Source organism: Neopsephotus bourkii, unplaced genomic scaffold (assembly GCF_033783945.1).
Source record: "Neopsephotus bourkii isolate Nb327-2 ecotype Australia unplaced genomic scaffold, CSIRO-AGI_Nbou_v1 NB_663, whole genome shotgun sequence".
Lineage (NCBI taxonomy): Eukaryota > Metazoa > Chordata > Aves > Psittaciformes > Psittacidae > Neopsephotus > Neopsephotus bourkii.
Genome location: NW_026901162.1, coordinates 463,090 through 488,111, shown reverse-complemented (window position 1 = coordinate 488,111; position 25,022 = coordinate 463,090). Strand labels below are relative to the sequence as shown.

Sequence of the window (25,022 nt, the reverse complement as noted above, 5' to 3'; positions counted from 1 at the left end):
TTATACTTAAAGGGGAAATACCAATTGTTCCATAACCTTATACATTCAGTTCTGAGAGATAAAAGTAAAGGACTTAGTGTGTTTTTCAATCAAAGTAGAACGGGTCATTACCTTAAAATATTTTTATCCTGCTTTTTCTGTATAATGCAGCTTATGTGCTAGAAATGAAGGAAATGGTAAAGGTTCACGGAACCTGCTCTACTGTTTTTCTAAGCCTGCATATATGACTGCTTTCATTTTTTTGTAACAGAAGTAAAATGCCGAGAATATTTCTTTTTGTGAAAAACAATTATGTGGCAATTATTTGGAAACTCACCAATTAATGTATATGGAGTAGAAAACTGGACTGAATATTTGCTCAGGTCTAATTTAATCACTATTCACGTTAAGTGTAACTTCCAGAAAACTTATTAGGAACACAATCAATATACAGCTTTCAGCTCTAAAAGCTTGTTAAGAAACAAGAAAGAGGCATCGGAAGGACTAATACAGTGCATTATACTGCACTTGAAAATATTTATGTTCTTTGCCTCATGGAAAAAGAGCCAAATCTTCACATCAAAATGCCACTTGTAATCCAGTGCAAGGACATTTTACCTGCATGTATATTCACTACAGGTTGTATTTATTACTTTATTGCAGCATGGATAAGATGGCCTCCACAGAATAAAAGAGAAATCAACATGATGGGCACAGTACAGACTGGAGTAGATCAATTTACGGAGAAATCAGTTTGAAAGTCTCTGATGGTCATTGCAATGGAAAACAATGAATTGGGAAAGAAATGGGGCAGCAAATATAATTAATGTTATCAATGAATGTGTGGGTGAACTAAGATGCATACTGGTTTTAAAACCAAGGTCACCAACTTCATCATGTGACTCGGGTGTGAGCAGCACCAATTTTACATAACCAAGTATCTCAGTATTGGGGTTTCCTCAAACGTAAGGAACCACCTATCTGTTGAACCGTTGCTTCCCCAAGCACTAAATCCACAGGAACAGCAGCACAAAACCATGACTCTGAATTCAGCAAAGAACCCATTAAAGTAGATTAATGAGCTATACCAGATGTTTTAGTTTCCACCTCCCCATTTAGTGGGAGCATTATTGGCTTTGGGGATGGGCAGACAGGTATTTTTCACATTTACATTATGTTTTAAATATATTTTGAGGGATGTCATTACATTCACACTTACAGAAATGTAAGGTTATATTTACTATTCTTTTCCCTGTAAGATCTAAGTGTATTTGGAAGTGTTATCAATAACAACCTGAAAAAATACAAAACCATACATGCTTCATGCATGGTAGTAAGGCTGTGCTTATCATGAGGCAAGTATGTTTGTTTTTCAGAGTCTGGTTCAAGATCTAATGCTTAATCTGGTTCAATCTAATGCTTAGTTGATAAAACACTCAAAACCACTGAAGACATGAACTTCCATTTCTGCACACTGGAAATACAAAACACACTGATGAACTACCCCTCTTACCTCCCTCCCAAAGATATTAGATACAGTGGATGTTATAAACTGAGACAGATGAGTACTATAGGATGGTAGCAACAACTTTTCCTATCTGATTTTCTGATTTTAAAACCTGCTAAAGTATACTCACACATGTAGATCAGTACTACGTAAGAAGCACACAACACAAATCATTGACATGAGACCTTACAGGGCACTTTGAGGAGCAGAAGTAAAATCCTAGCCTTAGAGAAGACATCACTTTTGTCCCAAATACCAACATCTTACAATTAATAGATCCTGAACTGATTCAAGCTTTATGCCACCTTCTCAGTTTCACTAGAAAAGCTCATGAAAACAAGGCAACTAAAATCAAGACAAAGATACAGTAAAAGAGGAAGCTTAAATGTCAAGCTCTGACTCTGAGTAAGGAAGTGTCCAGTGTTGGAATTATTGAAATGAGGCACACAGTTAAAAGGCAGGCCTGTGCAGGATGAGGGCACAAATCGATAGCTACACACTCAACTAACTAGTACCTTTTCCTCAAGTATAAAGAACCTAGAAGCACAGCCTGAACTAATGCCTGTTCACAGAAGACACTCTTTAGAATAGAGTTGTTATATGCATGCACTGGAATCTGCTAGGCACTAAACCCTTTAAAAAAATTGGATTTATCCATCGTCTGAAATGAATTTTTCCATCTTAAAATATGAATCTAATTATACATTTCATACTTTTTATATATGTGTATAAATTTGAGCCATAGAAACTAGAAATAGATCTGTGTTTAGAAGTCTTAATAAAATTTTATATGTATCTGTGGAATAGAGATATTTGTAGTTGGCACTAGATCATAACCATATGGCCAGAATAATCAGTAACATACAAGTCCTTATGCTAGTTATCCTCTTAAAGTCTATAGGTAATTTTATCACTAGGTGGTGAGAAATGAATGCATATATCTTGCAGTCATGAAGCTGAGGTCCTTCGGTTAGCTAGCCTGAGAATGAATTACAAGTTTAGTTAACAGCATTTAGGACAATACCGTAATTTCAACATAGGCTTATATCTGAGATTCTATATTTTTCAATCAATTTGGATCTCTCATGTTGATAAGGATTAAGACAAAACCAAATTTGTCTCATTCAAGTTTTACAACAGATGAACAGAACATAGAACTGGAAGGGAAATGGAGGTCAACAGCTCACCACCCTCACCCTCATGCCAAAACGCCTCCTGAGTAATGTTAAACAAACATTATTAACACCTTCTAGGATGGAAAATCTGGAGCCTTCCCCAGACGATCTGCTTTCCTAGCTGTATTGTCCTTGTCACATTTGTCAGACAAACAAACAAACACTGCCTGCATTTTCACAGGTGATGAAACAGTGACAAGATAGTGATGTGACTTGCTTGACATCACATATAAGAATGGCAGACACAGGAATCTAACACCTTATTCTCAAACTATCTTACTGTATTACAATGTACTCCATGATCTTCATCCTTAAACATTCTAAAGCCCCCTGCATATTACGGGTTGCTCATACCCATTACTATTTTACGGTCATCTTTGGGGTGTAACATAGCAAGTGTTTAAAAGCTGCTCAATGCTGCTTTATGTGGCAGAAGATTATTCTACGGAATCTGGAGGGAAACAAAACATATGTAGGAAAACAACTACTCCAGTATGAAATTTAATTGGAACAGTTGAGATGACCAACAATATTTAAAGTTACAGTAATCTAGTTAATCTAAAGGATTAAAAAAATAACAGTAATAGGAAAGGTAGTTCTCCAAGTGCTCTTAATACAAAGTAGGTTTGAGATAATTGGCACCAACTCAGAAAATACTATTGCCTGTTGAAGTGCCACCACAGTTGCTTCAATATCTGCAGCATTCTTAGATTTTCATGAAAAGTAAAGAAGCTCTGTTCTGTTTAGCTTGTAATACACATCTAGCCTACACCCAAAAGTGGGATAAGAGTATCTTTACTGTTTTAACACATTTAGTATGTAGTCTAGGCAACATAAAAGAAAACAAACTATAAATAAAGAGGTACATAAATTCTTAAACTAGAGCTAGAGGGGAGATAAGAGATGGGACTTGCCTTCAAGATGCTACTCCCTCTCTCTACTATTTCAAGAGATTAATAAAGATATTACAAAGGAAGGGAAGAAAGGGAAAGGGAGAAGTTTGCAAGACAAAGGAAGGAAATTAAGTACCTGTAATTTGTCAGAGACAAAGCAGAAAGTTTGTGTGCACATGCGAACAGGTTATGCTGTTAGCAAATTCCAGTGATAAGTTATATACATCAAGACTATAAAAAGTATGTGGAAAAGACAAAAGCCTATTAGATCCCAGGAGCGAAAGGTAGAAGAAGTTGATTGTGGGGTTTTCTCCCCGAGGGCGAGCAGAGTGTCAACAGTCTTTCGAATGTGACGAATATCCGACTGCAGGATGTCATACGGAGAGCAGAGGTCAGCCTATCCCGAAGGGCAGCCATTAGAACAGAAAAAAACAGTGCATAAAATTAAAAAGACAAAAATAGAAAGATATTGATAAATTATCACAACAGTCTAGCATAAACTGGAATAGTTTCCTCATAGCATTCCTTTAGTCACTAGACATCAAAGATTTCTTTTACCTCCTCTAAATAGCAAGGCTATCATCTAGTATCAAAATGTTAAGGTAGAAGGGTTCAGGCCTTCAAATCCTGCCAAAATTACGCCCAGATTCACAAGGGTGAGGAGATGCATGTGATCCACCTATGACACTGAGATCTGCATACCTGTGTCCATCTGGGCATTATTCAAATCCTTAAATGGAACCAGTTGTAAAAATCTAACTTAAGTAATAGCAAACAGTGGGTTAGAAAGCTGTTAAAAGCACAAGCAGCAGCAGCAATACGAAGACTAAAGAAAAAGTACTTTAAGAAATCGTTAGGAGTATGCAAAATTCTCTAACATAATAACCTAAAAGTTGGTATTCAAATACCATCTTAAATGATACCCTGGGAAGCAAACTGAAAATGCCAATGTAGCACTAACTATACTTAATTTTAATAACGTTCCTAAACTGAAGGATTTGACACTTAATTTCTTAAGTAGCGTTTTAAGTTATCGGCAGGTTAGATTCCCAGATGTTTTTTTTTGAAAGTTATCAGTGACTTCATATGTAGCAATTTAGCTATATAAAATGAAGTGCAAAATGTAATAATGTCAATACACACACAATATTTTACATTAAAATCAAACCAACCAGTAACTAGTACTTTCAAAACGCACTCTTAAGATATACCATTTTACATTGCAAAGGAGGCTTTACTATCAATAAAGATGGTGAATACTTACTGAATAAAATTACACTGAAGAAAGAAAGAGATCCCCTGATTCAGAGGAACACTATATTTCTTTAGTAGCTCTTCAGTCTGACAACACACCCAATAAAAACATGGAAATTCAGATGTCCAGTTTCTGTTAGTGCAAAGTTTCAAGGTCTATCTGGCAATAAATTAAACTTTAGAAGGCCCTTCTACCTGCAAGTCAGAACTGTCATTCATACACATTGAAAAAAGTAAAGTGACACTTTTTTCCCCTTTTTTTTTGCTTAGCACGACTGGTTCTAGCATTAATGGGAGTTAAAAGCATCAAAATTTTTATTCTCTTTTTGTTACTTATGCAAGTAGATACACAGAGAAGGAAAACACTCTGCCTAGCAATGACACTGCTATTTTTACAATCATTTTGCAGAATTTTTTCAACTCAAGATTCCAGTGTGATAATAAACTTCAATGCAATTGTATTTGGCTTTTTCTGAAAGGGTGAAAACTCAGAACAAATATGCTGGTCATGTTTAAATATGGGAGAGGACTAGCACTGTATTTGAGAACACAAACTGCTTACCAGATAAACTAGTTTCAGGGCAAACAAACTACTCAAGACTCTCAACTATAATACATTACACCTTTATCAAAACCATCAATAAACCCAACAAACACAGCATTAATTTTAAAATATCATACAATTCCTACTTGTTGCAAATATATCCCCAAAATAAGCATCTAAGATACACTGAACTTAAAGTTTTGATGTTTATTTTTTTAATATAAAATTAAAACAAGGAAATTTTTTTTTTTGGTCAAAAAAACCCCCAACCTTCTACCAGCTAAAAAACCAACAGTCCCTACTGCAGTCAAATGGAAAAGGAAGTAATTTCAGAGAGAATGGGAGCTGGTAACAGGTTGAATTTTTACAGAGGCTGAAGAACTTGTTAACCAGAGATTAACCTACTAAGAAGTATACAGAAGCCAAAGTGTACAAAACCAGCCAACACATGCAGAAGAAACTTCCTATGGGAACTGCCGTTCTGTGGTTTAGTGAAATTCAGTGAAACCTGGGGAAGACTCAGAAATGTCTGATCTTTTTTGTTTATTTTTGCGTATTCTGTGACAATGGATAGTTTGGTGTTACATTCACACCTTGTTCAGGAAAATGTTGTTTGTACATATATACATATTTGTACATTGTATGTATTTTAATTCTCTAATGTAACTCCAGATTAAAAAGAAAAATATGGCTTTTCAGTAATGGTGAACAAATTTCCACTGAAGTTATTTTACGGATGCTGTGAAATTAAAATATCAAACTAAAACATGACGTCATGAAATACTAAAAAGCACATGACCACCACCGAAAGTCTTGATAACAACCTACCACCCACCCATCCCTCACAAGCACTGCCTTTCTCATTTAGGAGACTCAAATTATTACACGTAAGAACTAAAAAGATACATATACTTAAGTTATTACATTTATGGACTGACTTTTCATGTCCATAAAGGGCATGATAAAATCATATAGATGCTAAAATCATGCGGGCAGAATAAATACAGTGAGACAGAAGTGGAATGACAAAAGCATAACCAGCTTTTTGTGGACACAAAACACCCTCATTCTACATGCTCCTGCAGTGACTGTGGGGAAAGACAGCATTTTGAAACCAACCTCCTCAAATTTTGACTCTGGTAAAAAAAGTCAAGAGTAAGTTTGCAGAAGTGCATTAAAGAATGAAGTCTGTAGTGCATGTGCTCAAACACAAATGAAAAAAAACTCAGAATTATGCTTTCAGCACTCTAACTGAAAACAAACAGAACCACTTGACTCCATACTGTTGGCCAAATAGTGTGCATTACAGAGTCCAGAACGAAAGGGTGGAGAAAGAAGTCATACCTGATAGAACTTACTGCAACTTCATGGATGTTTCATGATGAAACTATGGAAAAGTAACTGATTATGTGAATTGATCAGAAAACAGGCATAAGTGTTAATGAAAATGTACCTTGCATTAAACTGAGAAACATGATTACCATTTGAACAACTAATAGGAGAACAGAAGATAAAACACTTGACACTCTCTGATTGTTTACTTCTTTTACGTTGTTCTGTCAGCTTTAGCATACCAAAATCTTTTATTTTTTCCTGTTTTACTTATTTAGCAACTCCTACACTAACACAAATCAGACTGATTTTACAGTAATTCTGACTGACATTGCAACATAGTGTACCTAGTTTTCAGGAGCAGGTGAGATGCAGTGATAGCTCCCGTTTGCAGGACTTGAAGTCACAAGAAGGGGCACAGCCAAGCATTTTGTAATACGAATCATCATGCAATTGGAGATCCAAAAAAGCCATTTTTTACCATCATACTCCTTTCTGTCCAGTATTTGTACACCAAGTAGCTGACTGAAAACCTGAGAGATGCAGCAAAAGTCTCTCATTCGCACCCAAGAAATGGCTTGTCCCACTAAATCATGCTGCACCAGTACTGTTATGCTGGAACACAGAAGCTCAGTAAACCTAATTTAACAACCAGCTGTGAAAAATATCATTTTATCACTACCTTTTATCAACAGAAATTGCCATTCTATTATTTCTTTTTTGACAAAATACTTAGAAGGTTCTATTTTGAATATGCCATATTTGACCATAATTGAGAACTAGAAGAAATGCAGACCAAAACTAGTAACTTTTGCCTTTCCAGTAACATACTGCACTTACAGCTTCATTTTGGTCTAAATCTCACTTGTGATAAAGTATCATTCAGCCCACCACAAACAAGTTCTATTTTCCTTTTGATAGGAATATTTAACACTACTGAAATGCACGATAAAAATGCTCTGTAATTTGGATTGTGAAGAATAGCAGTTACAAGTTTGAAAGCTAAAGCTTTACGTTATTGATTTGCAGGTTGAAATAAGAAAGTACTGTTTTTGCTACTAGTATGAATACTAGTATGAATATTCTTGACATGATTTACATATACTGTTGCTGGGTTTATGAAAGAGCAATCAAAACCAAAATACTTCCATAACTTTACATACATACTCGTGATAAAAATGATCAGGGGAGACTGAGTTATCAATCATCACCTTTGGGATGAGATGTCACTTAGGAAGAGTAAAACTGCATTAGAACTGGTACATTTGATGCTTTGGAGGCCACACTTACAAAGAGAAGTAAATCAAAAAAGTAGCTCTATTTTTTAAACTCAGAAAGTGTGAAAGGGTGGGTGCAATACAGGTGGACTGGGTAAGTATTATAGGTTGAGTCAGTATCAGGTTCATATGACATTAACAACCTACTCCAGTGAACGGCACCATTCAAGTACTGCTTGTCATTCTGAAAAATGCAGTAGGACAGGCACCCCCTACTTACCACACATGTACTGCCATTTGCTTATTCAATCTGTATCAGCCAAAAGGTAGGAGTGTTTGTCATTCTATTGCTATTACAGAGATTAGTCAATTTGACGGTTTTAATTAAAAGTGTAAAATGAAGTCATCTTTTTTAGGTGACAAAGATTGGGCCTTTTCTATCAGATACCTCCTGAGGGGCACGGCAGACATTTTCTGAATCTTCTAGCTTTCAGATGCTTACCTGCCACCATCCCTTTTTCATATCGAACAAAAACTTTTTTGGGTCTCAAAAAAATGATCAACTACAAAGATCTCCGATTAGGCTCCACAAGAAAAGTTAGTGTCCAGTTTTGCCATAAGCTGACTGTCTTACAAGTCTCATTCTTTTGATAGCCTGCTGCTGTAGTAAAAGCCTTGCTATTTAGTATCTTATTAAAAGGTCAGAATTGTATGCTTAAAACACTCCTTTTGCATATGATCAGGAGAATCATATGGCCATTAAAGCAATTTTAACATGTCACACATTGTACTAAAATTCTCACCTGGCAGGTAATGGCTTTCATAATCATCTATCTGTCAGGTCATTATAAAAGAGATGCTCATGTTCTTGAATTTTGTATTTGTGATTCTTTGCCAACTCTTACAACACATATGGGTATAGATGCCAATTGCTTTCTTTTTTTTTTCCACACTTAGAAGAAGTTTCCCAGGATCATTCTGGGGAAAGCAATTTTGACCCAAGAATTGAATGTTGAAAGCCACAGAAGTAAGAGACCATGCACATCAGCACATCACAGTAATTACTTAGCTATTTTTTTTTTTGTTTGATTTTATATTATTTGACAGGATATCATTCTAAACCTGTGGAGCTCAGGAAACAGCATGTAGTCGGTTCCTTTCCACAACTAACTGAAACCAAAGCAACAGGAACTATGAAAATTTTAAACCCTTAAAGAAAACCAAACAACTGAAAACCAAACTCATACAGCAGAATTTCAAGTTAATTCTCAGGAATTAAGCATGGACAGAAGTATCACGGAAAAGCCTAATACCTACGGGTGCTGGGATCCAGAAGTGGAACCTATCACTTTCCCATAAGATGCTTAGGGAATAATTCTCTGCATTCCTCTGGTCTGTCCAGAGATAGCTAGGCAATGTACAACTCATCAATCTGAAGCAACATTAAGCACACCACCTGTAATTCTTTAAAAACTTCGACAACACACAGCCAAACTTGCTATCATACAACTTTGTATTCCTAATACATGTCCTTCCAACACACAGCAAAGTTCTATCATCTACCAGCTAGTTCACAACATGAAGGATTTTCACAATATATAGCAAACATACACACTTGCAAAGTACCAACAGCTAATCAAAAAGAACATCCTCAGAGTACCTTAAACCTATCATAAATTTACAAATAAACAATGAATGTTTAATGTTTAAGTGAATGCATTTATGCCCTCAAGAAAGTTAATGATTATTTAGATTCATAAGTGTAATTAGTTTATAAGTCAGATCTGGCCTTGTGCTTAAGGCTCTGCACCACTTGGCAACAAATATACTTTAATAAAATAAAAGCCTAAAAAAATCTGTACTAATTTCAGCATTAAAGACAAGGGGTAACAATTATATTAAAATGTCGATCCACAGAAAACAAAAAGGGATTTTTCCAGAAAGCTGACTGGTAGAAATCAAAAATAAAAACCATTTGGAGTAAAGGCTTAGCTTACCCATCTTAAATACAGCGCTGCAAAGACCTTTGTAAATATTTCTGTTCAATTTCCGTTTCTGAAAGATCTCTTGACAACAATAAAAACAGCTCTTGGCCTTTTCTTTCCCAATAGTCTATACCCAGAAAACCCTGACTTGTGTTATAATTCACTGAATAATTTATGATGCATCAGAAGACAATGAATTTTGGGGCAGCTTAACAAACACTCCATGTCTACAAGCCCACAGCACAGAGATCTTGATCATCTTTGAAGTAAATTTTTCCCTTTAACTTGGTATCATTCTAACATAATAAACTGCATAATTACAAAGACTAAATCAACCATTGCAACTTAAAAAAGTTAGCCCATTACAGTGAATTCTCAAATTTATGAAGGACTGTTCATTGAAGCTGTTAAGATAAAGTCTCCCCCTCACAATCCCTACAAATAGCAAAAATTATGTTACATCTTCTGTCTTCAACAGAAAATCTGCTAAAATATAACTTTAATAGATAGAACTCACACAGGAATTCTTTCCCAATGTGAAATCTTGGCATTACCATCTGCTCCCAAGGGGGTGGTCGGGAGTTACACACAAGATAACCGTTTGTTTCAGCATTCTTGAAACGCAGACTAAAAAGAACTCAAATCTTCATTATACTGTCATATGTAAGCAACAGTAAAAATACAACATGCAGTTTTCATGTATCAGATTAAAAAGACTTTGTATAGCAGTTTTACCATCTTTCGAGGGTAATGTATTTGAAATTAACTTTTTCTTAATAGGCACTTCTAGCCCATAAGGAAGTCTTTAAATTATTCCTGATGCAACTCCACAATTCAATAGTCATATTTTTCCTTATTAATACAATAATAAATTATATGATGATGCTGCCATCCTTAAATGAAAAATATAATACATCAAGCACTGCAATTTTCCTGTTTCCAACTTCTGAAAAACTTATATCCACATTATAGAACCTTACTCCTATACACTTTCCATACTTAACACACAGACAATGGTTTTCTTCACATCACTGCAGCAGTGCTTCAGTACAAGAAATGAGAATGTTATTAGTCACTTTTCCAAGGCATACAATACTCAATATTGAAAAAAAAGGAAAGTCAATAATTAAAAAGCATGAAGCCCATATTCTGAAAGCACCAGGTAAAAATGCAGTTATGTTGTATAAGAAACAAAATTAGTAAACTTTTGCCTAATTATATATTACCTCATTCATTATCTTTTCCATGCCAAAGATAAGGACGGAATAACACCAAATCACTAATTTAAGAAAAAAGTTGCAATTTTTAAGTGCTATGACATAAGCCACATAAATGTGCTAAACTAGGATTAAATCAAATCATTCAGATCATTTTCTTAAATTACATATTTATCACTGAAAAATTGTAGTTCATGAAGTTATCCTTCAGAATTTAAAGTAATTCCTGTGTTTTGCATTTTTGGTCATCTAGAAATGACAGACTTAAATTACCTCTGGTATTCCCAGTTTTCTACATGCATCCAGAAAGTTTTCCACATTTCTCCTGCATTTGGCCATGCTAAGTTTAGGCTGTAAAAGCAAATAAAAATATGTTTACGGCAAAAGATGTCAAAAACATTTATTCAGTCAATTCACTTATTGCATTATTCTTATACTGATGAAACATATTTCCATATTTCTTCTTAAAACAATGCATGAAATTCTGTTCAACTTGTTTCTCTACTACTGTTAAAACATGCCTACAAACAAAATCTGAGTACACACATTGTGGATCCCATGTGCTTTTACTTAGTTGTTAAAATCATGAGCATGTTTAGATCACAATCTAGACACGAGTAAGATCGTAGTAGTTCACATCTAGCTTGTGAGGTTCTAAAACTTTCCTCTTACAATGACTTGTGATAGACAACATTGATTTTCTGGACAGCAAGTAAACTGATGAAGGATTTCAGCATACATTATGGAGAAGCCACTTAACTGTAATTAACAGGCTCTCTTTAAATTTTTTATGTACTCACAAATGTAACTATACACAATTTTAATTGTCTCTGAAGAAGAAATCTATTACTCTAGAATTTCATGTACTTCCATAATTTATCTCCACTAAATACTTACAGAAATACCATGCTACTAAAAACTCACCAAAACCAATTCATTATTTTACTTTTCAGTGCAAGACGTGAAACAATGGTACTTCCCAGAATACCCACTTAAACCAAGAATTCACTATAGTAGCAGGGATTTTAAAGAACTAATTTTCTAGGCTAAAGTAATTTGAAGGATGTTTCATGAAAGAGAATGCCATCAATATAAAGTTGAAACAAAATGAAAATGGATTTTAAATATTTGCTTTTTGCAATAGAAAACATCACAAGGTCTTTATAAACAAACAAACAAAAAAAATCCACAACAAAACTTAAGGCTTTACTCCAAAAATTCAAGTTTGCATATTTTAGCAATGTGGTAATTTTACCAAAGACAGAAGTAAGCTAAAATCATGGAACAGCAAAAGAAACTCCACTAGAGTATCTGAGAAAATGTCTTTTTCTTAACATCTGTCTTCTGGGAAGTTCTTATAGATTGCTCAAAAATCCACATGCTACTCTCAGAATCGAGTATCAGGCTGCATATGGCAAGTTATTACCAATGTGTATGCTAAAAAATAAAAGGTGGATAAACATACAAAACCTCTTTCAGAACCAGGATGGTAACAGAAATCCAAAACAATGATATGTCCAAGAAAGAGACATCAGTAAACAGAAAAAACAATAAGAAAATTAAGTTTTGAGAAACAAACACACATAGATTACATCAAAACACTTATACCATGAAATAATCAGGTACATAGGTTGGGCAAGGCAACATTAAATCACCACAGTGCACGTTTCTATTCTGTTCTGTTTGGAGATAAAAGGAATAACTTCTACATCTAACCCAACAGGAAAAGCATGCTAATAAACATGCTAATAGGTGTTTTAGTAATGTGACAACTGCTAAGCCAAATATTAATGAATTTAATCTCGTATTTTTCCAATTTACAAACAAAGGACTAATCTCCTTTTAAAAAGGGTCTCCCAGATTAAAACTTTGCAATCACAGAATTCCATACTGTGCTGAACAGAATGGCTCTTATGAAAAAAAAATACGATCTTTTGATAAATCAGAAAATGGCAAAATAATTTTATTCACTTATAGATGTGTATGTATACACATGCACACACTATAAATATATATACACACACACATATATATATGAGATACATTTTGGCCCTAACAGCAAAGAATATTCACTGAACAGCAACCTGGTTTATATAACCAAATACAATTTGGAAATAAAACAGTAATTTTTAAAAATTTCCTCTCTTCCTCCCCCCCAAATGCAAGAAGAAACATCTAACTTACTACTGCTGGTGAAGGTACATGAATACTTGCTACAGACCGAGGACGAACATGATTTACTAAATGGCAGAGAACTACACCATCCATCAGAGCAGACCCCAGGTCTTCAGGCAAACAAATCTTTAGTCTTGTTTCAATGTTCTGCAAATGAAGAACACAAGCGCACTTTAATACAGAAATAGATGAAGGGGAAAAAAGAAACAGAATATATATTCTCATCTTCTCATATGCTGTAGACACACAGCCAATTTGGGAGTTTTGGTTCACCGAGGACCATACTTCCTTTATATAACTAATTCTTTAAAAAAAAAAACAACCTAACCTCCTCTACCATATGTTTGGCACTGAATTATGTAAATGTCTTTAAAACAATTAAAGATTTCAAACGCTGCTTTCATAATATGCATTTATTTTTATACATACGAAAATATATAAGCACGCTATTAGCCATATGATTGCCCTACATGTGGTTCCTTCCTTTCACCATTCCCTCAAGTCTTCTACTTATCCATCTCAAATTTTCTTTATCATTCAGCACTTTGAATCAGAACTATGCTGTGTTAAGCACTCTACAAGCAAAGAGTAAACAGCAATCTTTAACTACTAGCCTAAAAATTACTTGGGAAGCATTAGAGCGATCAGAAATGGAGGTAAGGTAAGGTAAAACATTCAGATTTAAATGAGAACTTTTGGGTAATTGTTAAGCAAAACTGAAGTCTCACTGAATAGAAATATTGCAAAATAAAATACTAAAAATATTCCAGAAAAAAGCCCTATAATAAGATTGTTATATATGATGAGTTTCCTAATTTGTGCTCCAATCTTGAACACTATACTTAGAGATAACTCTTAGTTTAACTTTCAGGAGATAATTACTTCCATTCTCTTAAAACAGATATTTCTTATTCCTAGTTAAACCTCCTTATAATGCCAGTACTCTCTATTAATACATTACCTCAATCTATGCTGGGTGTTTCAGACAAAAATAGATTCTTCTCTTTAGAATCAAAGGAGAGCGTAGGTAGAAAGGCATTTCTGATGGTAACCTGGTCTAACAAATTTCAGTTGAGATCAGAGCCTTGGCTAATTAAGTTCTGGATATCTGCAAGGAAGGAGATCCTGCATCATCTCTAGTCAACCTTGCTCAGTGTTTCACCAATCTTACTGCAAAGAATTTTCTCCTTATAGCTATTTGTAATTTATTTCTCTGTAATTTCTGCCACTACATCTCACTCTTTGACTGTGCATCTTTGAAAAGCCTGACTTTATTTTCTCTATTACTACCTGGGAGGCAGCTGAGGACAATCATATGATACTCTAAACACTCTTTTCCACTCTAAAGAAATTTAGCTCTTCTTCCTCATACATCCTTTGCTTGGGTGCCCTCACCATGAAGTAACCTCTACCAAACTCAACTCTGGGGTTTCATTATATTTTCCCAGATTTTACTAGACACCATAGTCAAGCACTCACAAAGTGCCAAACAGGGGAGTGTATCATGCGCACTAATATGTTTTTTTCACCTTGGATTAATTTGTAGATTACAGAAATAATCCACACTACAGAAGCAGCCAATTTGTTCCACTTTTCATGTTAAAACCTTTAAATGTTTATCCTTTAAGTGAAAAAAAGAAAAAATTACCAGTATTTCTTGCTAGACTGTTGCTCAAGTGTAAGTGGCAAATCACCCTCAAGACAATAGGTGTCTGAAGTGACTACGGATGTATACAAAATCGAATGGAGGAAAAATAATTATGTCTCTGAAGCAAAAAGTTGTATGAAGTAATTTTTGTAAAAACACACCATTCTAAAGAAAAGGGGGAAATGTATGGAAGAAACCTCAATGTCCTCACAATATGAAGCTCAGCTGAAGAGGTTGTGCTGAAGGCAATGGTATTTTGTTTTCTAAATAAGGAACCGAAGTAGTGCAGTAGTTGCTCCTTCTTGTTTAGTGCCACTTGATTAAGGTTGCAGGTTCTGTACAGTCTCACTACATTTTAACATACTATGAAACATTTCAAAAGCAAAATATACTAACAGGTATGTTTATTCAATAAGTATAAACTTAATATGTTATATGTTCTGGGCTATATTCTTGTGCAGTACCTAGTAAGATGGTCTGGAGTTTACTTCACTCACTGTAGGACCCAGAATACCAGAGTAAACTTTATTAATTCAAAAAATCTCTGTCTAGCTTGTGTCCCCAGTCCTTGACTTGTAATCAAGCTTCTCACAAGAGACAAGAGAACTTTCATTTCAGGACACATTCAGGGTGAGGGCAAAAGATAGTGCATGGAGCTGAAGATCAATAACAAATTAAATCAGTGTTACTCGTAATAGCTAATACTAATTCAGTGTAGAAAAAACTTATTAAGTCCCCATGATCATGGTGAATAACCTTGTTATACTTTTCAGTGTGAGGATTAACTGAACTAATGCCCAAGGCAGTAACTTTGAGGACATTATTTTTAGGAACACTTACCTGGGGACTTGCTACATAATTGTGGTAATTCTTAAAAGAAATATAAAAAGCTGCACTGATGCTGCTTCTAGAATAAGCTCAAAAGAACTACCTCCTAGTGCAGTTTATTACTGATACTACCATTTTCCTCTCCATTACCAAGAAGTCTGTCTCATCTAATTCCTGCATGTCATCCTGCAGAAGTAGTATTGTCTCATTTAACCTTTTAATATTCTCGTACTTAGACAACTTTACCAAAGAAAAATTAAATATACATTCCATTAACACAGATTGAGTCTACCAACACTCACGTACCTCGCGCAGCTGTTCCACAAGCTCTCTCTCTTCTCTCATCTGTTCCATTTTCCTTCGAATTGTAAATTGTGGATCTATTGATTCCAAATTTCTTTGTGGTCTTAAGAACACTGGGATTTTAAAAAAGACAGATTTAGTGTAAAAACAAACACCTTGATTTATTAATTTCTAAATGAATCAAAATCCTTAGGCACTTCCTCCAGCAAAAACTCAGGGGGACAGAAAAACCTGATCTTGGATTACACTCATAAATGGGTATTTTCTGGATATTGCTCTCAATGGCATTCTGCATTACCAATAGAGTGGAAAAATTTCCAACCATATCCTAATCTTAATGAACAAGTTTTGTCAGATGATTAAGCACTGACACTGTCCCTTAGAGATTCTGATCTGTACCAAACTTTGTATCTGACATGGCAGGAACACATCTACATAGAGCCCTCTCCTACAAGACGCTGAATTGTGTAACAAGCATCTCCCTACACAGGACAAACTGCTTACTAGATAAGTTTATACTAAAAAAAAAAAAAACACCCAAAACCAAACAAACAAACCAACCCCACCCACCCAATAAAAACTAAGGTAGGCATGCTTAGCCACTGAGTAAAACTGCCTACATTAAAAAGTTGTATTGCAAATGTAGCATTGCACAAACTCTTCACAGTATTGCCTCCCACCAATCTTGTGGACTGCATAACTTTGCCCATATATAGTTCCTTGAAATAATTACATGAAATCTCTGCATATACACACCTCTATGTTTTGTTTTTATGTGATCAATGACTGTTTTGAATGGTTTGGAAGAACAAGATCATGGATGCTCACAATGCAACTGTCACCTGTTTGTCACTCAAATTACAGGCCAACCTGATTATTACGGAAAATACTACTACTTGAAGAAGTGTTTTGCATTATTTACTTTCCCACCTCTCTCCTGAACGAGACATGAAACCCTAAGTACTAATTAGTGGGGTGTAAAGTACAAACCCTAGAAACTACATAGCTGTTTTTACATACAGCTACTGCTCAGTCTGGATTTTGTTAACTTAAGGCCATTAAAGAAAGAGAAGATAATTTATGGGTCAATACATAACAGGCTAGAACAGAGGAGCCTTTTGCTTTGTAAAAGGCACATCAGAAAACTGGAAGTGAATGAATTGCCAATAGCACCTACTAGAGGAGTAAAACCAGATTACTTACCCTTAACTGTAAGAAAGTTACACATAGGTGTAATCACAGTAATTCTAATGTTCCATTAAAACCTGTGCCACATTAGTCATTTTATTTAGGTTGTAATTTGAGCTGAATTTTAAAACTCTGTCCTCAACAGATCTAACAAAATAAAACACTGAACCCTTGGTAGAACAATTTTTCATCTATATTCTGACAAAAAGTAAACTATTAATGAAGTCCCCAAATCAGTTCAGGGTCAATACACAAAACTGTACCCTCTGGTATTTAGAGCAAAGTTTCTGAATGAGAAATACTTTGAAATCTCAGACAAGGCTAGTTACTAGGAACCTCACCCAGCTGTACACAGGCAGGTTAAGTAACAAAATTAATAATCTAAGCTAATTATTGAGCCAAAGGTACAGACAGACACTGCCTATGGGAGTTCAGCCAACAGGCACTAGTTCTTTACCTTATTTACTGAAAAACAGCTTAAGGCAACAAACTCCTTACATATTCTTAGGCTACTTAGCTGAGGCTACCCAGGGCTAGTACATGGATCCTCAGACTGGCCTATACACATCGATATTATTAATGTTGCTGCTTCCTGGTACAGTTTTGGCTTGTGCAAACCCACCTCTCTTCTATGCAGTGTTTAGGAATAGCTCAAGGAATAGAACAGGCAACAGACATTCCCCAAAGGCAGCTTAAATGCAGCTATCCTGTTCTGGAACATAAAAGGTATGCTTAGGTATGGATTTGAATCGCACTGGGCCAATTAGCCTCAGTGCAAGAGAAGGATTGCTGTTGCATTTTACTTCCTGCCACAGGAAGATACACCTTAGGTAACAAACAGCCCCAGGCAACAAACTCTAAACAGAAAGGCAACAGGCCTGATTAAAAGCGGTTTTCTGTTGTAAGAGTGCAAGGTAATAAACACTAGAATTTGCATTTGGCTTAAGGTTTGAATGACATGAAGACATCTACCCCTCCCAAGTGCACAAGCACACGCTAGTCTGTACTGCCTGTTTCATTTAGAAAAGTAAAACAGTAACAAATCCAGATAAACATAAATCAAATTGTACACTGATAGAAGCACTTCTAGCTTTCCGTGTTAGAATATTCATCAGCAAAATGTCAAGTTAGTTTCATACCATCATGAACTAAATTCAGTTTTTCAACTTACCACTATCACAATTCTTATATTCCATACTCATTTCCTTTATGGAGCTGATTCCTCATACATGCTGTCTTTTATGGTTTTATAATCAAAAATACTGTGGCAATAACGAGTACTGTTAACTAATAAACTGAACTAAGAATATGGGTAGTCTAAACTAAATGTTGGCATTTATCATTCAAGACTTGTGGGTTTCGTTTCAATCTGATGCTTTTGACAGTTTCACAGCCTTCAAATATCTAAACACTTATAATTTAGGGCAACTGGAAGAACAATGGTCCTATATAAAAAACCACATCTGTCTATCAAATGCTTATAAAGAGTTTTATTGTCTAGGTTCTGTTTCTTCCATCTAACAATTCATATGCATAATTTATATGCAGTATAAGACCCTCAGAGAAAAAACAGAGCCAAATTTGCATATTGGTGCCATGATCCAATGGCCATTAAATAATTAAAACAATCATATGCCCTGGACAAAAACAAATCAAAAGGATAAGTAACAAAGTCCACTAATACTTCCTTCACTATGCAGATTTCTGTTGGACGGAATGACCATTTTTGCTTAGCTGATTGTTTCAAATTCATTTATTCATAGATTCCTTTTCTAATTCAGTTAGTTAAGCACCTGCATCAATAACTGCAGATGGGAGCGTGACCAGCAGGTCAAAGGAGGTGATCCTGCCCCTCTACTCTGCTCTCGTGAGACCTCACTTGGAGTATTGTGTGAAGTTCTGGTGTCCTCAACATAAAAAGCACATGGAACTGTTGGAACAAGTCCAGAGGAGGGCCACAAGGATGATCAGGGGCTGGAGCACCTCCCGTATGAAGACAGGCTGAGAAAGCTGGGGCTGTTCAGCCTGGAGAAGAAAAGGCTGTGTGGAGACCTCATAGCAGCCTTCCAGCATCCAAAAGGGCCCTATAGGGATGCTGGGGAGGGACTCCTCATTAAGGACTGCAGTGATAGGACAAGCGGTAACGGGTTCAAACTTAAACAGGGGAAGTTTAGATTGGATATAAAGAAGAGTTTCTTTACTGTGAGGGTGGTGAGGCACTGGAATGGGTTGCCCAGGGAAGCTGTGAATACTTCATCCCTGGCAGTTTTCAAGGCCAGGCTGGACAGAGCCTTGGGTGGCATGGTTCAGTGTGAGGTGTCCCTGCCCATGGCATGGAGGTTGGAACTAGGTGATCTTAAGGTCCTTTCCAACCCTAACTATTCTGTGATTCTACATTTCATCAACAGTCTCTATCAAAAAATAATTAAAAAAAATGCAGAAAATCAGTAGCAAAGGTATTTGCTGTTTGAGTACAACTTTTATAAATCCCTGAAAGTAAAGCAAGTAAGTAAACCTATACTGGAAATACTTCTTGGAGTGGACTATCATGGGAAAAGCTGTTTTGCTGGACTTGAAAGCAGTGACACTCTTCACTCATTTACTTTCGATATCACATATTTTACAGTAAATTAATGTGCATCCTTTGAGGTATGTATTCTTAGAGATGTCCCCTCAAGAATACTGTCCTTCATCCTTAGCCACATTGGGCATTTGCCATATATTCAGGTTTCCAAAAAACACAAAATTAAGTAAATTACATATGGAACACCTACCATTGTCACTGTCTCCTTCAGATGGGATACTGTAGCTAAAGTTGTCCCATGTTTGTGCCTGTGTAAGTGTGTTGAAGGAGATAGGAGGAAGACTGAGGGATGGGTCTGCTGGAGGGGAGTGATAGCCAGTCCAACCATGGACCAGAGTGGGGGTAAAAGGCGGCAGCAGCATTTCATATGGCATTAGGATTGTATGGTAATGACGAAGATGTAATTCAAAGGTGATTAATATAAGATGTATCATTTTTGAGAAAAGAATGGAAGATGGTGCAGAACAAAAAGAACGAAAAGTTATATGTTAGTACTTGCAAATCATACATTCTATGTGCAGTTGAGGCTGTTAAGCTTAGCAAGATCATTGTAACCATAGCATGTCACACAACTTGTTTACAACCGTTAAGAAAATGTACCCATAGATTTTACAGTATAGCCTGACAAAAACCTTGACTCTGGGATTCAGAAGATAAATATATCAGCTGGATACATTTATTGTGAATTTTCAGCAACTGTGAAGTTTCAGCAATTAAACGTTCAGAGAATAAGAATTTTGATATTTTTTGTAACTATGCGGGAAGAACACTTTCTCCCCCAAAGAAAAAATAACAATATCCATATTAAGATACTATTAAATTGTAACTTTCTAGCTGATTTTGATAAATAACATCTACATTAGCCCTTGGATTCTCATTCTGTTGAAACATGTTCTGTACGTACATGTATTGCAGATGTTTTACTTTTGTTATAATTCACTTCATAGTACATGCAGGACTATTATTTCTTCTTGCTGACTCCTGCAGCATTAAGTCCAAACCTACCAGAGCCCAGCACCCTACGAAATTTCTGGTGGTCCACAACTTTTACACTTTCAGGGACAAGAACTCACATACAATACCTCCAAAGGGTGATCCTGAGTTTGCACCACAGGCCTTGGCAAACCTGCACTGTAAACAGTCTTAACACACACACACACACACACACACACACAAATTCAGTAATGATGGAACTTGGCTCCCAAAAGCATGCAAAATTGCACATTTTCACAGAAGCTGCAAGAGTCTGGATACTATTTATCAGATAACTGTAAGTGCATGTCATGCCTACAGTTTATGACAGCCCATCAGCTCATCACAGAGCTAAATCTGTAAGGAAATACACTTCTTATTCTCTATCCATTCTGCCTTCTCCCCTTCGAGTCATGACAACAGCTCTTATTTATTCCTCAAATCCTTTAGTGGACATTTTTATTCCTTCCTCACCACACCTACTCAACAACCCTGTCTCCTGTCATGACTGTGGCAAGCATTTCCACCTAAGTTTTCTTCAAACCTCCATTCTACAGGTGTTTCAGAACTGGGCACTCGCCTCCTCCCTTGCTTCTCTTCAGTTTTCAAAGCTTCCCACTGGTTTCCTATTTTTGACTCAATTTAGTATCTCCTCCTCTGCCCTTCACAATGAATACCACTCCTTAACGAACTTTTCCTACATACCTGATCACAACATTTCTTACCAATTCTGCCACAAAAATTAGGAACTCTCTCACTTCTTGTTTTCCTATATACATTTCTATGGTTTATCTACTGAATACTACACACAAGCAGCTTTCATGCTCCTCAAATGAAACTGCAGATTATGAAATACTCGTACTCTAAATGCTAAACCATAACCCTAAATCAATTTATGGTGAAAATCAGAAAGCAGCTAAAACAGAAGAAAGCCCAAGGTAAAATTTCAGTAAGCACAGAAAGTTCCTATTTTATACCATTCCAAATTAATAATCATAAAGAACTTAATCACACAGACTTTCTCCTTCCCACAATTCCGCAACCTGTATTAATATGATGATAATTCATATGGTGTCATATAAAACTTCACTTTAAGCTTTTCTTCATATTCAGCTGTTCAAGAGCTCACTCTCTTTAGCCATATCTTTTTTCAAACCCAGTGTACTCCAGGCTATTGGGACACCAGATTAGATGAACCTGAGAGTCATCACAACTGAACCTCTAAGCAGACTCAACACTGGGTAACAGAATACAGATTTATGGCAAACGATAAACAGTCTTTAATTATGGTGGCAGCTAGGATTCTCATTATTTTCCAAAATACATGGATAATGCAGTTAGGGAAGAAAACAAATGGAAGGAATAAATATCCAGAGATTAGAAAAACTCAAAAGTTAGCACTCAAAAGAGGGAAAAATACTGTCAAGTTCTAATGATCACTGTGTGTTGAAGCCAACTTGAAAGACAGTCAAACAAGCACACCCACTGACACTAACATTATGCTTCAAATCCTCTACAAATTACCAAAAATGAAGACACTGGATTCACAAGCAAGATTATGCTAAGTAAACAGTTGCAAGGGAACAACTTTTCACTTCACAGTAGAAACTACTTCTTGATTTTGAGTTTTGGCAATGGTGGTTCTAGCCTCTGAAGGTAATAACTTTTTATTTTGTCTGTGTTGCTGTTACCTTGTAGTTACCCTGTTAGAAAAAATAATTTTAGTACTACCTTTAGAGTAATTCTAGGGTGGGAGCAGGAGAGGAAACAATTTCAGCTTCAATACTCCTTTGTTACAGTGACCTCAAAATGGCCAGAACTAAGGCAAAAAATATTCCTGAGTACTGAAAGATTTATTAGTAAGTGTTCAGGCTTGCAGATCTGACACATTAAAGATACCATGGCAAGAATTTTTGCAGCACTCAAATTTCAAGAATTAGCCCCATTATAAACATTGTAAGCAATTAACAAATCAAGCACAAAGAATTTACATTTATTAACTATTTTGAGTGATTCCTTTTCAGACAGAAAAAGCACTTCCCAAGGGCAAAACTATAGTTCTACAAGACCTTAATTTTTAATTATTCGTTCTTTTCAACAGTATTTTTTAAGGTTTTCAAAATTAATGTGACTTTGAGAAGCCAAACTCTGTTAAGGTATTTAAAATACAGGAGCAAATAGTCTGAAAAAAAAAAAATCCAAACCAACCCTGTCTCTTTTTCTGTTCCATATAAACATCTGGCCCTCAGAAAGAATCTCTCAAGAAGTCAAACACATTCATTACCTTTCAAAACATTTCCATTGGGTACCAAGTTTGCCATCAAATACAAATTTTCCTAATGTTTTGTCTAGCTTTAGTATGCAAGAAAAGGATCTTCAGTCCTAAGCACTTATCAGTATGTACTAACACAGTATGTACTAAAACACAGATGTTTAAGTCACTGTGGTTTATCCTCTGGAAGCACTTCCATTTCTGTGTGTATTGCAAAAACCTGGAAACCTTACCAGTCTAGAACAGTTTACTTTCACCTTTCCAAGAGACATAAATCATTATGAAATGATGGGGGAAGAAGGGAGTGGTGTCAAACAGAAAGCAATATTCATTTAAAATAGAGTAAAATAAACACAGTGAAAATAAACTCTCAAATTTTGGAAAGGTATGGTTGCATGTTTTTTCATTGAAAATTTGCCACTAGTTTTTCCAGAGCATGTTGTTCACATTTTAGTTACAATGATGTTCTTTTAATCTTGCACTCTGATTTAAAAGACCTATAGAATAAAGTAGTTCAAATGTAAGATCTAATGAAGCTTTGATGAAATTAATGAAGTTAATGAAGAATGAGTTTTAACGTTTCCCTTAAGGCCACAAAAACTTAAATGAAAAACACTACTGAAATAAACTATAAACTTAGCTGAAAAACGTTCATAGATCCCCAATTTGCTGGACCTCTAGACTAGATCAGCTCTAAGGCAATAAAGCAGTATATAATTAACATGTACAAACTCAGACAGTGATATGGCTCAAACTCGCACAAGACACACAAAGTTTTAAAGGAAATACAGTGAAGAAACTAGAGACAAGGCAAACTAACCAACTTTAATGGGAAAAACATGCAAGATTCACAAAGATGCCAGTATTTTCAGTCATATGCTACTTTTATTTGTAAATTATTCTTAGGTGTTATAAAAAAATTATTTTCATACTACTTTTAGAGTAATTCTAGGGTGGGAGCAGGACAGGAAACAATATGGAGCTTCACTACTCCTTTACAAGCTTTCATTTTGTTACATTGTGATACACAGATAATATACCATCCTTTTATCTTATGCCGGACCTAAAGTTTTACTATTGCCAAAATCCCCTGTCTTACTAGTGTATAAATTTAAGATAACAGGACTGAAATTGGATGCAATGAAGTGAAAGATTGTGCAGTAATGGTTCTAGCTTGGTGACTGTGTAGTGTATGATATGGAAAGGAAATAAATTCAGATTACCAAGTTTTTTGCAACCTGTAGCTGTGACCAGAAGACACTATAGCGTTGGCATACTCAAAAAATCTCAAATATATGAAAGTGAATTGGTACAATGCAGAAAATTAACAGATTATAACCAACTGACTTTGGTATTCAACGACTCCATGCACTTTTGCAATATAGACAGGGGAAGAACTGTAGGAGCTGCACACATCTGGTCTTCCATTATGTGACTTGGAGGATTTGTTGCAAGGACTACAACCATTGCAAACCCAAAGATTCACTAGGCTGTTTTGCCCTGACCTGTTGTAGTCATTATTAAGTATAGGACATCTTGGTGCACTGATACACCAAGATTTGAGAGTGCGCATTAAAACAATGCTTGAGCAAGAAGTCACATTCTTGCATTCTCTCCCACAGTACTGCCTCAAGTCCCCGGATACAGATTTTACTGGCAGCTCAGCAGAACACAGGCTACATCTCATGAAAGCAGCAGCATGCCATGGGCCTGCTTGCCTTCACACACCTTTCTAACAGTGTTATTGCAATGTTGCCACTGAATTGTGCAGTATTACTCAATGCTTTATTTTTTACAAATCCTGAAAGGACCCATTGTTAACCCCACGCTTCAAAGATTCCAACAAATAACATCTCTAAAGCATACAGTAATAGAGTCAGAGTAACAGTCCAACAAAATAAGAAATGCAACTGAACAGCTCTGTCAAACTGTATATCATAACTACATGG

The 25,022-nt window shown here is 35.7% G+C and overlaps 1 protein-coding gene across 9 annotated transcripts in view; it reads right to left on the bottom strand.

Annotated features, from left to right (window-relative positions):
* Positions 1-25,022, bottom strand: part of LRCH1 (leucine rich repeats and calponin homology domain containing 1) — a 118,358-nt gene that overhangs the window by 7,393 nt on the left and 85,943 nt on the right. For 4 of the 9 annotated variants that reach the window (XR_009725376.1, XR_009725379.1, XR_009725378.1 and 1 more), the window contains 5 exons: positions 20,020-20,127; positions 16,061-16,170; positions 13,288-13,425; positions 11,377-11,454; positions 3,691-3,951 (listed from right to left, as the gene is read on the bottom strand). Coding sequence is in view for 3 of the 9 variants with exons in the window: in XM_061353074.1 (XP_061209058.1) it covers positions 11,377-11,454; positions 13,288-13,425; positions 16,061-16,170; positions 20,020-20,127 (434 nt within the window). In the remaining 6 variants the exon portion in view is untranslated. The remainder of the gene's footprint in view (positions 1-3,690; positions 3,952-11,376; positions 11,455-13,287; positions 13,426-16,060; positions 16,171-20,019; positions 20,128-25,022) is intronic. The other 5 variants (XM_061353074.1, XM_061353075.1, XR_009725377.1 and 2 more) reach the window with 4 other exon arrangements.